Here is a 16623-nt window from a genome sequence, read left to right as displayed (position 1 = left end):
TATGTTTATTGCAGCACTATTCACAATAGCAAAGACTTGGAATCAACCCAAATGTCCATCAGTGACAGACTGGATTAAGAAAATTTGGCACATATACACCACGGAATACTATGCAGCCATAAAAAAGGATGAGTTCGTGTCCTTTGTAAGGAAACCATCATTCTCAGCAAACTATCACAAGAACAGAAAACCAAATATCGCATGCTCTCGCTCATAGGTGGGAATTGAACAATGAGATCAGTTGGACACAGAAAGGGGAACATCACAGACACCTGAATTTTTATTTAGAATCTCTGAGCGAGATTTGTTTGTTCTGGTACTTTTATGTTTAGATCTTAAAGAAATATCAGGACTCACTCAGATAACTTGTAAAAGTCTACAGTGGAGGGGCTTACATTGGCTGGAGTTTTCTTGACACAATCTGTTTTTCAGTCCTGAAGTCATTCTGGCTGTTTCCGAAGCTGCTCAAACAATTAATCAGTGTGGTCTAAAGGCAGGGCGCCACAAGCATGATTTCCAGGCAACTAAAACACAATGAATTATTGGCCTTGTGATACTCATGAGGCTTGATTCTCTTTTCCTCAAAGAATGGTGAGAAACGTTTTATTCTAAGCCTTAGGGCCTCAAGGCATTTGTAAATAGATCTATGAATTATTGCTTATAGCTGGTTGCTAAACTGAGTACTTTGGCCTAAGTACCAAAGTAAGAACTTTATATCTCTTTGCTTAAAATTTACACTAAAAGTAAAACAAAATTTTAAAGAACTACCTATTTAATATACAACATTTAGTTTTCTTAAAAGAGAGATGTGAGCTGATTCTCATTATCTCGTCCAGTGCTGCTGTGTATGCTTTTTTTAAAACATGGTTTTACCTTTAAAACACATTTTATATGCTTTATTGTGAACCCTAAATGTCTTCATAAATGGACTTGTACCTAATGCAATCTTCTCTCCTATTCCTTAAGCCCTGGTAGGAACTATTGAATCCTTTTTTTTTTCTTCTTCTCCTTCTCCTTTTTTTGCTTCCTCCAAAATCAGGCATTATACTGTTAAGATCCGAGTTTTCACTGCTGAGATTAACTGTATGGCCTGCCTCAGAACTGACCCAGTTAAAAATCAGGTCTAGAACAAGGTCTGCTCCTGATCCCCAGTATTTGCCTCCATTATGCAAAGTACTTTACTCTCTTTCTGGCTCCAAGAATAACAAACAGGTTGCAAGGAACTTGGCTGAAGAAAAAGGACATGAAGTCTCTCTGTTCCTGTTTCTCGTCTCCATTTGGCTTGAGACATAAATCTGCTTCCAAAGCAAAGCTTACTTCTTTAGGGAGCAGGCTTCCGCTCCCAAACTGCGTAGGTGATTTTGGAAGAAGTAAAAAAAGAAGGAGAAGAAGAAAAAAGGATCCAATAGTTCCTACCAGGGCTTAAGGAATAGGAGAGAAGACTGCATTAGGTACAAGTCCGTTTGTGAAGACATTAAAACACATAAAACGCATAAAATGTGTTTTGAAGGTAAAACCAAGTTTTTAAAAAAGCATATACAGCAGCAGTGGAAGAGATAAATGAGAATCAACTCACAGTTGAAGGGAAAGGAAGAGGGCTTAAGAAGATGGAGTAGTACTCTGTGCTTTAGACAGGACAGGACAATTTATGGACTGAATACATGACAATATAAAGTCATAGAGTGATGGATATTATGTGGTGGGGCAAGCTAAAAGAGTGCCCTCCTTCTCTTACCTGCCTGATTCAAGGATGAAGAAGACACTAAAGTGATTGCTATAGACAAGGCTATGCTTCTTGCCTTGAGACATTGTCTACTCTAAATAGATACAAACTTTAGAATTTGTATTACATATATATTTTAAGCAAAAATATATTAAGTACTTCTACTTGTAAAACATCATGCTGGGCATACTAGGCCCTGAGGGGTTTCAAAATGTGAATAAAAAGTAGAAGAAATGTATATATGGCCACAAATGATAGCCAGGAACAAACAAGGGGGAGACAGAAGAAATACATTGAGTGTGGGCCTGATGTGGACCTAGCCAGTCTTGGAGTTCCATTTGTAGTGATGATTTGGGCTACTTAGCTCAAGACAAGAGCTGGGAAAATATCAGAGAGAATGTGTTTTAAATTATGTACTTCTGATGTGGTTGGGGTCAGAAGTGCCATCCAGATTTGCAGAAGTGAAAGCAGCTTAGAGAGAAGAGACACTTTTAATTCTTGGTGCATCTTTTAAAAATGATAGATGTTAATCATATTTTTGCTAAATTATTCCTACTACTTACATAGATGGTTTTATTGAGGGGATATTATAACTATTTACCAAAACATGTTTGTTTTAGATATTTGTATTCTCGTAGGTACTGATGTTAATATAAATTATCAAGAATAATAATAATTGGATTTGTTCTAAAAAGAAGAGTTGTCAAGCTATTAGCAATCCTGGTGGGAATACTATTCTAAAATATTTATAGCAAATTCCTTCCTTAATAATTCAGAATGTCCACTCTGGAATTCCATTCCCTTAACGTACACTTCATTTTCCCCCTTTGAGTTTTTTGCATCTTTGGACCAAGGGCTTCTTCCTAGGGTCGACCTGCTTGAGGTCATGACTCTGAGTTTGATTGCTTATTCTTCCTTTCTTCATCTCACTCATTAAAATCAAAGCCTTGGCTCCTCAGCTGGAATCCAGATCTAGCATAAAATGACTCTTGTTGACTTTTCTTGCCTTACCTACCATCATTCCTTCACATATTTTTGGTGGTCAACTATGATCTTCTACTTTATGAAAATGTCTTCCATTTGTTTGGGAGATTTTCATGCTGGATCCTCACATGCGCTCAAAATCAGTCAATCAGCTGCAGCTTTTCCACACGTCCACCTGGTTCTTCTTTGTCTGTCCTAGCAGTTACCTGCTCTTACCTGTTGACCTCCCAGGTTCCTTGGAAAAGCCCCAGTGTAGCCTTGACTATCATAAGAACACAATATCCTCATTCTTTAAAATGCTTCCAACATTTCCATTCTTCAAACCCTTAAATAGTGCTGGAGTTTTGAGACTAGGAAGCAGGGGAGCAGGTCTGACAGACTCAAGCCTCCTAAAACACTTTTGTACTGCATACCCCCCAACCCCCGCCAAACTCAGTAATTATAAACTCACAAATAGCTCCATCAACTTCTGCCTTTAAGGTTCAGTATTAGTTTCCTAGGGTTGCCAACAAATTAACATAAACTTGGTAGCCTAAAACAACAGAAATTTACTCTCTCATAGTTTGGAGAACAAAATCAAGGTGGTGGCAGGGCTGCATCCTCTCCAAAGGCTCCATTTCTTGCTTCTTCCAGTTTCTAGTGGCTCCATATGTCCCTTGGATTGTGGCTACATCACTTTCATATCTACCGTTGGTGGCCTCATAGCCTTCTGGTCTTCTAGGTGTGACTCTTCCCTGTGTCTTTCTTTTATAAGAACATTTGTCATTGTATTTAGAGCCCACCTAGATAATTTAGGATAATCCTACCCTAAGATTCTTAACACTTACAACCTTAAACTTAATTTCAGAGTCTGCCAAGCCCTTTTTTTTTTTTTTTTTCATATAAGATAACATTTACAGGTTCTGGTGATTTGGACATGGACATTTTTTGGGTGGAGAAAGGCACCATTTAACCCAATACAGCCTGTTTTCTATAAGGGGTTAAAATCAATGAATAGTGTCCAGTAAAAAATGGCTACCTTGGCCAGGCATGATGGCTCACGCCTATAATCCCAGCACTTTGGGAGGCCGAGGCGGGCGGATGACGAGGTCAGGAGATCAACCATCCTGGCTAACACGGTGAAACCCTGTCTCTACTAAAAATACAAAAATTAGCCAGGCATGGTGGTGGACACCTGTAGTCCCAGCTACACAGGAGGCTGAGGCAGGAGAATGGCATGAACCCCGGAGGTGGAGCTTGCAGTGAGCCGAGATCACGCCACTGCACTCCAGCCTGGGTGACAGAGTGAGACTCCATTTCAAAAAACAAACAAAAGGCTACCTTACTCAGCGTCATCACATAAGCTCTATTCTCCCTTCACTCCGTAAACAGCCCTTCACAAACCAAAACTTCACTTTACTTTTTTCAATTACCTAGAAAAATGTCCTTATGCATGTGAATTAAAACAAACAGGTTCTGATTTGGTGTAAGGGAGGAGTGAAAGAGATAGAAAATAAAGAGGTAGAAATCCTTAATGAATCCTAATAAATCAAAACAGAGGGGAAGGTAAAGGGAAACTTTTAATCAGAAAATCAAAAATATATGTCAAATCTACAGAACAAATCCATAACAAAATAAGCAATTAGATAGCAAAAGTATTGTCTAGCAGAGTTAAAATTATGGCAGGGTGAGATGGGACAGTCCGAGCCATGTGAGAATTTGTCCAAAAGTAGAAACTGGATGCTGGGTTGCTTAGCATTTATTGTGTTGATGGACATGTCATCTTTAAAAATTATGTATTCGTGGTCTACATTGCCAGATAAAATTTCCCTAAATAATAAGATATTGAGTCATAGACAAGCCTACAGGTACAGGTATTTACATGAATAGGTTGATTATTAAAAATATGTGGAAATATTTGAGGCAAGCTTATAATAACACACAGACCTGCCTTGGTTGCATGTTTTATTATATCTCAATTAAATAAGCAAGCTAAGATCACATTCCACCCATAATTTATCATCTCATCTATATTAGTATCTAGTAGCATGAATTCTGAGGGATACTTAACAAATATTAATAAAATTATTATGACATTTATTATCACTGGTCCAAATGATTTGAGTATAAATCTACAAAACCAAGTAAAAAGGATATAAACTTTAACCTTTTCTACCTAGTTATAAACCATTTGCTAGCCATAGACTATATCAGTGGCAATACATAAAATTTTGCCTCTCCAATTGTACCTTTATCTCAGAAAATCTTTTTTGATTCCACCTTCAAAATACAGCTCCTTGCTATTCAAGGTGCAGTTCATGGACTAGCAGCAAGCCTGGAGGCTTATTAGACATGCAGAATTGCAGTCTCCTGCCTCGAACTTACTTACATAGGTGATTCATATGCATATCAGTCTTTGTAAGTTTATTATTTATTAAACTTCTTCTTTTACTCCCTTGAACTTAACATTTCATCATTCCTAGTTGAGGTTTTTACTTCAACTCAATGTAGTGTATACCATTCTCCCTGAAATAGTAAAATAAAAATGGAAGTTATAAAAGTGATAAGTTAATCAACCTATATTCTCTATTTACTGTTTATTTTATTTAGATCCCCCAATTATTGAAGGAAATATGGAGGCAGCAAGAGCAGTGGACTTAATCCCATGGATGGAGTATGAATTCCGCGTGGTAGCAACCAATACATTGGGTAGAGGAGAGCCCAGTATACCATCTAACAGAATTAAAACAGATGGTGCTGGTATGTATATAGGAGAAACTTGAAATTTTAAAAGATTTGTAAATACGGTGCCACTTTAATATATGGTTGAATGTATTTGAAAATAATGCTCTGAGGTAAGTGATTCATCTACAAAGCATGTATGTGTATTTCACATATGTGTATTCTATATCAAGATAGTCAAAAATCAAAAGAGGAAATACAAAGTATAAGAATTTTTTGGCTGGGCACGGTGGCTCACACCTGTAATCCCAGCACTTTGGGAGGCGAGACGGGCGGATCACAAGGTCAGGAGATCGATCGAGACCATCCTGGCTAACACAGTGAAACCCCGTCTCTACTAAAAAAATACAAAAATCTAGCGGGGCGAGGTGGCGGGCGCCTGTAGTCCCAGCTACTCCGGAGGCTGAGGCAGGAGAATGGGGGGAACCCGGGAGGTGGAGCTTGCAGTGAGCTGAGATCCGGCCACTGCACTCCAGCCCCGGCGATAGACCGAGACTCCGTCTCAAAAAAAAAAAAAAAAAAAATTTTTTTACATAATTAGTATAGAGGAAGAGGTAAATAGGGACTACTGAAAATGCCACTGGAGACCACTGGAATGACGTAAGTATTTAGATTTTAAACTTTAATGTAAATTCTGAATCTTAACTAGGCAGACTCTTGCTTTATTAAACAAGTTTCATGATTTAGAAGTTTTATAATTTTGTGTCTCTCTCAAACTCATTTGTAACTGAATGGCCAAGACGGTGGATATTTTATGGTAAATACTAACTGCAATTAAATAGCCTTTAGTGCAGGAAATACTCTTATTTTTTCCTTCTCCCCTGTATTACTAAGGAAAAATGTTGTTCTGATCCTAATGATAGCTCTTCTTTTATTATTCCCTGTATCAAAAATAAAATGTAGCCTCTCTGAGCTCATTTGACTAGGCCTTGCCAAACTTCACTGTTTTAGATGGTGTAGAGAAGATTTTAAATGAATGACAGAGTTCCATTAACATGCTACTGTGATCTCTTAATATCACTTCTCTACATTTCTGCTTGCCTCAATTCCTTGGCCTAACTTCTAAATATAATTATGAGTTCTAATGTCTTTATTTTGAAAAGCCAAGTAATTCACAGGCACTGCCATAAGTAAATTATCTCTTAAAGTTTCATGTAATTTAATGTAATTTATTAGATAAAAATGGTAATTCTGAAATGAAGGGGTCAAAGCACTAAAATACCTCGTCTGTGTTCAGTACTTTCACATCCATTTCATTTAATCCTCATATAACGTTTTGACATAGGTAGTCCTATGCTTATGTTCATTAATGGGCAATAGACTCAGAGACACTAAATAGTTTATCTAAGTTAATATGACTAATTGCAAGATTCAGAATTCAAATTTAGATCTGACAGCTGTTCTCATACATTGAGCTTTCGCAAAGTCAGCTTCTCAAGCAGGATTCTAGAAACACATCTATTTATATGAATCTTTGTTAGAGTTCTAATAGAAACTTAGATTTCATCCTTAACTATGATACTAGATATGACCTAAAGAGTAAATTTTTTGTTTTAGCATATCCACCTACAAAATGAACACTAGTGTTTGCTTTTCTCTACCTCACAGAAATTTCATCAGGATAAGGCCGGGCGCGGTGGCTCAAGCCTGTAATCCCAGCACTTTGGGAGGCCGAGACGGGCGGATCACGAGGTCAGGAGATCGAGACCATCCTGGCTAATACGGTGAAACCCCGTCTCTACTAAAAATACAAAAAACTAGCCGGGCGAGGTGGCGGGCGCCTGTAGTCCCAGCTACTCTGGAGGCTGAGGCAGGAGAATGGCGTAAACCTGGGAGGCGGAGCTTGCAGTGAGCTGAGATCCGGCCACTGAACTCCAGCTCGGGCGACAGAGCAAGACTCCTGTCTCAAAAAAAAAAAAAAAATTTCATCAGGATATGTAGGTAATCTAAGATGAAGCTTTATAGGAGACAGATACCACATAGCCAGGATTCCTGTGTTTGGTTTATATCATTATTCCCTAGAGCTGCCTATGTTTGTAATAGAGGCTTCTGTATTATGGACTGAACACTGCTGCTCTTTCTTTAAAAACAAAAATGAAAAGAAACTGGGGCATGATCCCACTGGTGGTTTACCTATGTAATTTTATACTGACAGATCACGTATTTGATTTAACAAGCATTCATTAAAATTGCAGAAAAATACCAAGTGATTAAATTGGTCTAAACAAACTTATCTTGGGTAAAATATTTTTACCTACCTATCTCAAATATAGACCTTTAATCATGTAGTTTAATTAATTTTCTGTGATCTCTTGACTAATACAATCTGACCTAAGTCTTAGCTGAACACCATTATTTTAAGTAAAAATTGTCAGAGAGAAAGGATACTTTCTTTGGCACTGGTAATAGATGTAGGCCTCCCTCCTTTTTTGGAATTTTGTTGCCAATATTACCTTTATTATTTATCTCAGAAAATGATTTATTTACAATATATAGGCTCATCATCTAGACATGATTACCATAAGATCTGTCTTAAATTATTTTTTAATCTCAAAGTAGAAGTGACAACATTAAATATTTTTTAAGAATAATAACATCAAAAACAATGTCTCAGAGAGATTCAATCTAATTCTTTCATACCTAAATTTCTGAATATAATGTATACTTTAGATCATATCTAGAAGTGATGTGCTCACTATCAGTGATTCGTATGTAACTCTGAAGAGTATTTACCATGATGTCTTCTTATCCTTAAATGTTAGGAAAAAATTGTTTCCAAGTAATATCAAACCTAGAATTTTGGCACAGTTGTTACTTTAAGCCAACTTATTTTTGTTATCACCTTCTTTAGGCATCATCTCTTACATTATGCTTTCTCAAATGGTATTTTGTTAAGGACTTAGTTCCCTACCTGATGTGCTTACAAAATAACTTCCCTTACAAGCCATCAGAGCCAAGTCCAAAAGCAAACACACCTATTCACAGAGTAAGATACAACCTTGTAGTGATATGAGTTGATTCATTCTTCTCAATTGTAAAAAAAAAATAATAATTCTGTAACTTCTAACACATCTGTTAATCCATCATCAGAAAATATTTTGAGATCTTTGATTAATAAACTCATTACTATAGTTTACACATTTGCAGTATATTGTCAGACATAGTGCCTAGTTCTCTGTTTGCATTGCTTAATTCCCACAATAACTTTATGAAACAGATGAGGAAGTTAAGATTACACCCAGCTAATGTGAAACAGAGCTGGAATTCAAATCTAGGTGTTTCTCATTCTAAAGGCTTTGCTCCTAAACCACTTTCTGAAGACAGTGGGCCGTATCGGGCCACTGATTCTTTGGTGGAATGCTGGCATTATTATCTCAAAGCTCTGTAATGTGAGGCACATTACATAACCTCTGAGCCTCACTTTTTTTTTTTTTTGACAGTTCAGTGGCTCTGTTTTTGGAGTGCAGTGGCACAATCACAGCTCACTGCAGCCTCGACCTCCTGGTCTCGAGCTGTCCTCCTGCCTCAGCCATCCTAGTAGCTGGGACTCCAGGGGCTTGTCACCACGCCCAGCTATTCTGTGTGTTTTTGGTAGAGACAGAGGTTCTCCATGTCACCCAGCTGGTCTTTAACTCCTGGGCTGATGCAATCCATCCGCTTTGGCCTCCCAAAGTGCTGGAATTACAGGCATGAGCCACTGGGTCTGACTGAGCCTCACTTTTCTCATTTCTAAGTGGGAATCATTTATTCTAAGGGATGATTTGTATGTTTACAAACATATTAGGAAAGCAGATAGCACTACAATGCATAGTATTTTCTCAATAAAATTTATTTATTGTGCTATTAAATTTCCTTTAAAAATTTAATATGCTTACAAGAAAATATGGTCTCCTGTCTACTTTGTAATGGATTGCCCATTTAGCAATACATTTCCAATTTTTATAAGCATAGAAGAAAGGTCATATAATTTTATGTAATTTTCAATCATCTTTTAAAAATCATTTTATGTATTTGATATAATTCAGCAGAATTTCTCTGTTGTTTTGCTGTTTACTTGCTTTACTAAAATTGAATATGCATAAAATTGGACATTTACATTTTTCATTTATATAAGAAAATAAAAATACTTTCTAAATGAGGGATGTTTGTTTTGTCATGTACCATTATATCAACTCTCTAAGAGATGCCAGCTTATGTTATGTGGGACAAAGACTGGTTCCCATTTGATGGAAAGGTTGGTCCCCAGCTTCATTATGCTGATTGAAAGACACGACATTATCCAATGCCACACATACCCTTATCTGTCCAATTATTTAATATTAAGAACCCAGTGCACACTTGGGTGCATTCTTTGGATTCAGATAAGTGCATTATAAAATGGATGCTCCCAAATGAAAAATTAGAAGATGGATTTGTAATTCATTTTAACCAATTTAATTTTGACTATGGAAAAGAGATAACAAAAGTATCCTTTGAAATAATGTGTCATTGTAAGATAGGCCCCCATAGCTAATAGCTCTGCAGGTGCAGTTGGTGAGTCCACATCCTAAAATGGTACATTCAGGTTTCTTTTAACAGCTTTGTTTATTAGCCAGATCAAGCCAGTCAAAGGAAGGAAAGAGAAAAAGGAATAAAACCAGAAACAACACTTTCATATTATGTACATAGCCTTGATTTCATGCCTAATGAAGGTCTGTTGTTCTTTCATTTAGTATTCTTTCTCATTCTTTCTTCTTTCTCTTTTTTACACATATTTGATAAAGGAGAATAATAGAAATAAGAAAATATTTTATAGCTGGTAAGGTACTATTTGATGTTAGTTGCTGTCATTAATAATTAAATAAAACTTTTTTAAAAGAAGCAAAGGGGATAGATGTTTAAGCCATCTGAAGACCTGAATTAAAGAGAGCAGCTTCTCCACATGTGAGCAGTGTAACCTGGGCAAGTTAATTAGTGTATTCAGGATTCATTTGCCTTTCCTATTAAGAGGGGATAATGCCAATTCTCCATTAACCTACTTCAAAGTGCTGATCTGGGTATCCACTTAGAGGTAGCATATGAAACTAACTTCTAAGTTCTAGATGTGTCTGTTATTTAGCTGAGATCATTAATTCATTCAGCAAACTTTTATATTTAACACACTGAAATATTTGTTAAAGATAAAAAGGAGAAACCAGGAGGGTAAGATGATGATTGGGGCTATTGGAAGTTAATTGAGGATGAAGAAAAAAAAGGAGTGATCAAGGTGACAGTAGATTTGCAAATTATAATTTAGAAGAATCTATTGCCAAATACATTGTGTTTTGATGATTGAAAACAAGTTTAACATATATATTCAATGCTATTGTCCATATACTGAGGAAAGTAGAAAGTGTTCATTTTTTAACTTAATTTAAACAAATAGTCTGTAATTGGTTTGGATTCTTCGTAAGGATTTTACTGTGGATAATTATAATTTTAATGTAAAGAATTCTTTTCTGCCCATCCAAACATTTTCCCCAGCTGACCCATTCTTAGATTATCATTTCTTTGTGCAATTAAAAACTCACTCTGCTTCACCTATTTAAATTTCTTGTTTGAAAACAAGGCCTATAACAATAAACAAACCTACAATTTCTATCTGATAAGACATAACTATCTGTGACCCTCCATCCTTTTAACCTACAATGGGAACATCATTTTAACATGGTAGATTATATTAGGGGTGTTAGCAATCTACTCCTCTATCAGAGCAAGCTCTCATAAGAGTTGCAAAGAACTATTCTCATTTTAATGTTAAAATATTATATAGTTCATTTGATTTTATTAATAGCTCTTTAGAATTATATACTTAAGTGCTTTAAGTACAATAAAAAAGAATGTATGTATAACTATAAAATTAAGGCAGGTGTTAGACTTCAATCCTTTTGGTTTTCCAGACTAGAGCACTGTTTACATAACCATGTTGAATCTTACATAACCATGAAATTTTGGTGCAAGTCAAAGAAAAAAGTTACATTCATGGTTAACGTTTCATCTGTAAAAATGACTGTATAAGTTAAAGTAATAATTAACAAGAATTAAAGTAGTCAATATGTTTTGAATCAAAAGCTTATCTTCATATACTTTATAATTTTTATAATTTAAGATTTGTCACAAGCTAATTTGTACATTGTTAAATAAAGCATCAAAGCCCAAAGAGATACTTATATGCAAATTACTTAAGCATTCAGATCTGAAAGGAAACTTGGCAGCATTAATTTCTTTTCGTGGGAAGGAATAGTCATGGCATTGGCTTGATTTTCTTTTAAATCTATGACTGAAATACAGAAGCACTCTTATAAGCATCATAAGGGACTTACTATTAAAGAGAAATTAAGACAAAAGGACAAGTTAAAGCACCTCACTATTTTTAAACTTTCACAGTAAAATTATACATGTTGTTAATAAATGATTAATAATTCAATAATTTTTCTGAATAATAGTTTACATTCTTTTTAATGGTTTATTGGGTAAAGAATGCCTAGTTTGTTTTTTCTTAAGTGCACTGGAGTCTAAACTTAGGCTTCCTTGTGCTTAGGGTGATTTACTTCCCTGAAACAAATCACTCTTTGGCCAAGTCCCCATTTCTGCTGGGTGAGTGCAAAGAGAGCACTTAACTCCTCTATTCTCAGATTTATGTTAAATATGTAGGTTATGTGTCAATTCCACTTGTGAAAAACTTTTTCTAATATGCTAAGGCTACAATTGAACATTCAAAGCTAAATGAGAGAAATTAAGTCAATAATCCAAGTAAGATATAAAAACTCTGTATTAAGAGAAACAGTTACTGTTCTGTGTGTGTGTTTTTGTTTTTGTTTTTGTTTGAGACAGGGTCTAGCTCTGTCGCCCAGGCTGGAGTGCGGTGGCGCGATCTCAGTTCACTGCAAGCTCTGCTTCCCAGGTTCACGCCATTCTCCTGCCTCAGCCTCCCGAGTAGCTGGGACTACAGGTGCCCGCCACCAAGCCCAGCTAATTTTGTTTCGTATTTTTAGTAGAAATGGATTTCACTGTGTTAGCCAGGATGGTCTCAATCTCCTGACCTCGTGATCCACCCTCCTCAGCCTTCCCAAGTGCTGGATTACAGGCGTCAGCCGCCGTGCCTGGCCTCTTCTGTGCTTTTGTTTATGTCCCATTTTCCACGGATTGAACTCAATAGATCTTTGAAGACCAAATCAATCTTGAAAATATATCATAAAGTGCTTAAAAAAATGATAAAATGGAAATAGATAATCTAATTTAAACATACTCCATTTTTAGGTCTGTTCCAAATAAAAAGGCTAATATTGATTATAATGAAAAGCATTTCAGTAAAATGCTTTAACAAATAATACTTGTCCTAAGGAAGGCAATATTGATGTCCTAAGGAAATCAATATTTGATTCGACAAATTGCAGTATAATATTTGAGTTACTTTTGAAATTATTTGCCCATGACTACTATACTTGTACTTAAACACCCTTATTGTTTGATTATAAGACAACATACTTTTTGTTTTCCTATAGCATGAAAAGTTTTAACTTCAGAATATGAGTTATAGGGGTAAAAGAGTTCCTAGAAGTTATTTTAATATTCCAGCTCTTAATATATATTCTATCTAAAGTGCTATAAATTATTTATTTTTTAACCCTGTGTATTCAGTTTCATTTTCTAACAGCCATGTGATGATGACACTTCAATAGTAAAATAAAATAGCTCAAACTTCACATTATTAATAATTTCTCTATGGGTAAACAAAATAATCATATAGTTTTTTTTGTTGTTGTTGTTTTAAGTTTTATTTTAAGTTAAGCAGTACATGTGCAGGTTTGTAATATAAGATAAACTTCTGTCATGGGGGTTAGTTGTACAGATTATTTTGTTAACTAGGTATTAAGCGTAGTACCCATTAGTTGTTTTTCCTGATTCTCTCCCTCATTCTACCCTCCACTCTTCAATAGGCCCCAGTGTGTGTTGTTCCCCTCTATGTGTCTATGTGTTCTCATCATTTAGCCCCCACTTATAGGTGAGAACGTGCAGTATTTGGTTTTCTGTTCTTGCACTAATTTGCTAAGGATAACGACTTCCTGTTCCATCCATGTTCCTGCAAAGTACATGGTCTTGTTCTTTTTTATGGCTGCATAGTATTCCATGGTGTATATGTACCACATTTTCTTTATGCAGTCTATCACTGAGGGGCATTTAGGTTGATTCCATGTAATTGCTATTGTGAAAAATGCTGCAATGAATACTATGCATGGGTCTTTATAATACAACAATTTGCATTCCTTTGGGTATATACTCAGTAGTGGGAATGCTAGGTCGAATGGTATTTTTGTTTTTAGGTCTTTGAGGAATTGACACACTGTTTTCTACAATAGCATGAAAGTGTTCCCTTTTTCTCCACAACTTTGCCAGCGTCTGTTATTTTTTGACTTTTTAATAATATCCATTCTGACTAATGTGAGATGGTATCCCATTATGGTTTTGATTTGTCTTTCTCTAATGATCATTATGTGAAGCTTTTCTCGTATGATTGTTGGCCAGATGTGTGTCTTCTTTTGAAACATGTCTGTTCATGACCTTTGCCCACTTTTTAATGGGATTGTTTTATTCTTGTAAATTTGTTTAAGTTCCTTATAGCTGCTGGATATTAGATTTTTGTCAGATGCATAGTTTGCAAAAATTTTTTCCCTTTCCATAGGTTGTCTGTTCACTCTGTTGTAGTTTCCTTTGCTGTGCAGAAGCTCTTTAGTTTAATTAGGTCCAATTTGTCAATTTTTGCTATTGTTACAATTGCTTTTGGCATCTTCGTGATGAAATCTTTGCCCATTCCTATGTCCTGAATGGTATTGCCTAAGTTGTCCTCCAGAGTTTTTATAGTTTGAGGTTTTATATTTATATCTTTAATCCATCTTGAATTCATTTTCATATAAGGTATAAGGAAGGAGTCCAATTTCAACCTTCTGCATATGGCTTGCCAGTTATTCCACCACCATTTACTGAATATGGCGTCCTATCCCCACTGCTTGTTTTTGTCCCCTTTGTCAAAAATCAGATAGTTGTAAGTATGTGGTCTTATTTCTGGGTTTTCTATTATGTTTCGTTGGTCTATGTGTCTGTTTTTGAATATCAGTACCATGTTGTTTTGGTTACTGTAGCCCTGTAGAATAGTTTAAAATAAGGTAGTTGGATGCTTCCAGTTTTGTTATTTTTACTTAGGGGCTTGCTTTGGTTATTTGGGCTCTCTCTCTCTCTTTTTTTTTTTGGTTCCATGTGAATTTTAAAAGTCTTTTCTAGTTCTGTGAAGAATTTCAATGGTAATTTAATAGGAATAGCATTGAATCTATAAATTGCTTTGGGCAGGATGGCCATTTTTATGATATTGATGCTTTCTACCCATAAGCATGGAATGCTTTTCCATTTGTATCATCTCTGATTTCTCTGAGCAGTGGTTTATAGTTCTCCTTGTAGAGATCTTCATCTCCCTAGTTGTCTGCATTCCTAGGTATTTTATTCTTTTTGTGGCAATTATAAATTGAATTGCATTCCTCATTTGGCTCTTGGCATGACTGTTATTGGTGTACAGGAATGCTAGAGATTTTCCCTCATTGATTTGGTATCTTGAGATTTGCTGAAGTTGTTTATCAGCTTAAGGAGCTTTTGGGCCAAGACTATAGGGTTTTCTAGATATAGGATCATGTCATCTGCAAACTGATGTGGCTTGACATCCTCTCTTCCTATTTGTATGTCCTTTATTTCTTTCTCTTGCCTGATTACCCTGGCTAGGATTTCCAATACTGTGTTAACTGGAGAGGTGAGAGATGGTATCCTTGCCTTGTGCCAGTTTTCAAGGTGTATGATTCCAGCTTTTGCCCATTCAGTATGATGTTGGCTCTGGGTTTGTCATAGGTACTGCTATTATTTTGAGGTATGTTCCTTCAATACCTAGTATATTGACAGTTTTTACATGAAGTGGTGTTGAAACTTATCAAAAGCTTTTTCTGTGTCTATTGATTTAATCATGTGGTTTCTGTCTGTTTTTCTGTTTATGTGATGAACCACATTTGTGGATTTGCATATGTTAAACAAGCCTTGCATCCCAGGGATAAAGTCTACTTGATTGCGAGGGATGAGCTTTTTGATGTGCTGCTGGATTTGGTTTGCCAGTTATTTTGTTGAAGATTTTTTCATTGATGTTCATCAAGGATACTGGCCTGAAGGTTTCTTTTTTGTTGTATTTCTGTCAGGTTTTGGTATCAGGATGATGCTCAACTTATAGAATAAGTTAAGGAGGAGTTCCTCCTCCTCAATGTTTTAGCATAGTTTCAGCAGGAATGGTACTAGCTCTTCTTTGTAATCCATCTGGTGCTGGGCTTGGGCTTTTTCTTTGGTTAGTTGGCTATTTATTACTAACTCAATTTTAGACTTCATTGTTGGTCTGTCCAGGGGTTCAATTTCTTCCTTGTTTAGTCTTGGAAGAGTATATGTATCCAGGAATTTATCCGCTTCTTCAAGATTTTATAGTTTATGTGTATAGAGGTGTTCATAATAGCTCTGGTCGTTTCTTATATTTCTATGGGGTAAGTGGTAACATCCCTCCTTGTCATTTCTGATAAGAGTTTATTTGAATCCTCTCTCTTTTATTCATTAGTCTAGTTAGCAGTCTATTTTATTTTTTTCAAAGCACCAGTTCCTAGATTAGTTAATCTTTTGAATGAACTTTTGTGTTTCAAACTTCTTCAGTTGAGCTATAACTTTGGTTACTTCTTGTCTTCTGCTAGCTTTGGGATTTGTTTGCTCTTGGTTCTCTAGTTCTTTGAGTTGTGATTTTAGGTTGTTAACTTGAGATCTAACTTTTTGGTTGGGCATTTAGTGCTATGAATTTTCCTCTTAACCCTGCCTTAGCTGTGTCCCAGAGATTCTGGTATGTTGTATCTCTGTTCTCATTAGTTTCAAATATCTTCTTGATTTCTGCTTTAATTTTATTATTTACCCAAATATCTTTCAGGAGCAGTTATTCAATTTTCAGGTGATTGTATGGTTTTGAGTGAATTTCATTCTTGATTTCTAATTTGATTTTGCTGTGGTCTAAGAGATGGCTTCTTTTTTATTATTATTATTATTATACTTTAAGTTCTAGGGTACATGTGCATAACGTGCAGGTTTGTTACATATGTATACTTGTGCCATGTTGG

The 16623-nt window shown here is 35.8% G+C and overlaps 1 protein-coding gene across 2 annotated transcripts in view; it reads left to right on the top strand.

The window, feature by feature from the left end:
- CNTN1 (contactin 1) overlaps positions 1 to 16623 on the top strand; it is a 409794-nt gene that overhangs the window by 319676 nt on the left and 73495 nt on the right. For both annotated transcript variants that reach the window (XM_011936103.1, XM_011936102.1), the window contains exon 17: positions 5297 to 5446. In XM_011936103.1, the coding sequence (XP_011791493.1) occupies positions 5297 to 5446 (150 nt within the window). The remainder of the gene's footprint in view (positions 1 to 5296; positions 5447 to 16623) is intronic.

This window comes from Colobus angolensis, unplaced genomic scaffold, assembly GCF_000951035.1.
Source record: "Colobus angolensis palliatus isolate OR3802 unplaced genomic scaffold, Cang.pa_1.0 Scaffold150, whole genome shotgun sequence".
In the NCBI taxonomy this organism is placed as follows: domain Eukaryota; kingdom Metazoa; phylum Chordata; class Mammalia; order Primates; family Cercopithecidae; genus Colobus; species Colobus angolensis.
Note: the sequence above shows the minus strand (reverse complement) of the source record. Positions and strands in the feature narration are given on the sequence as shown.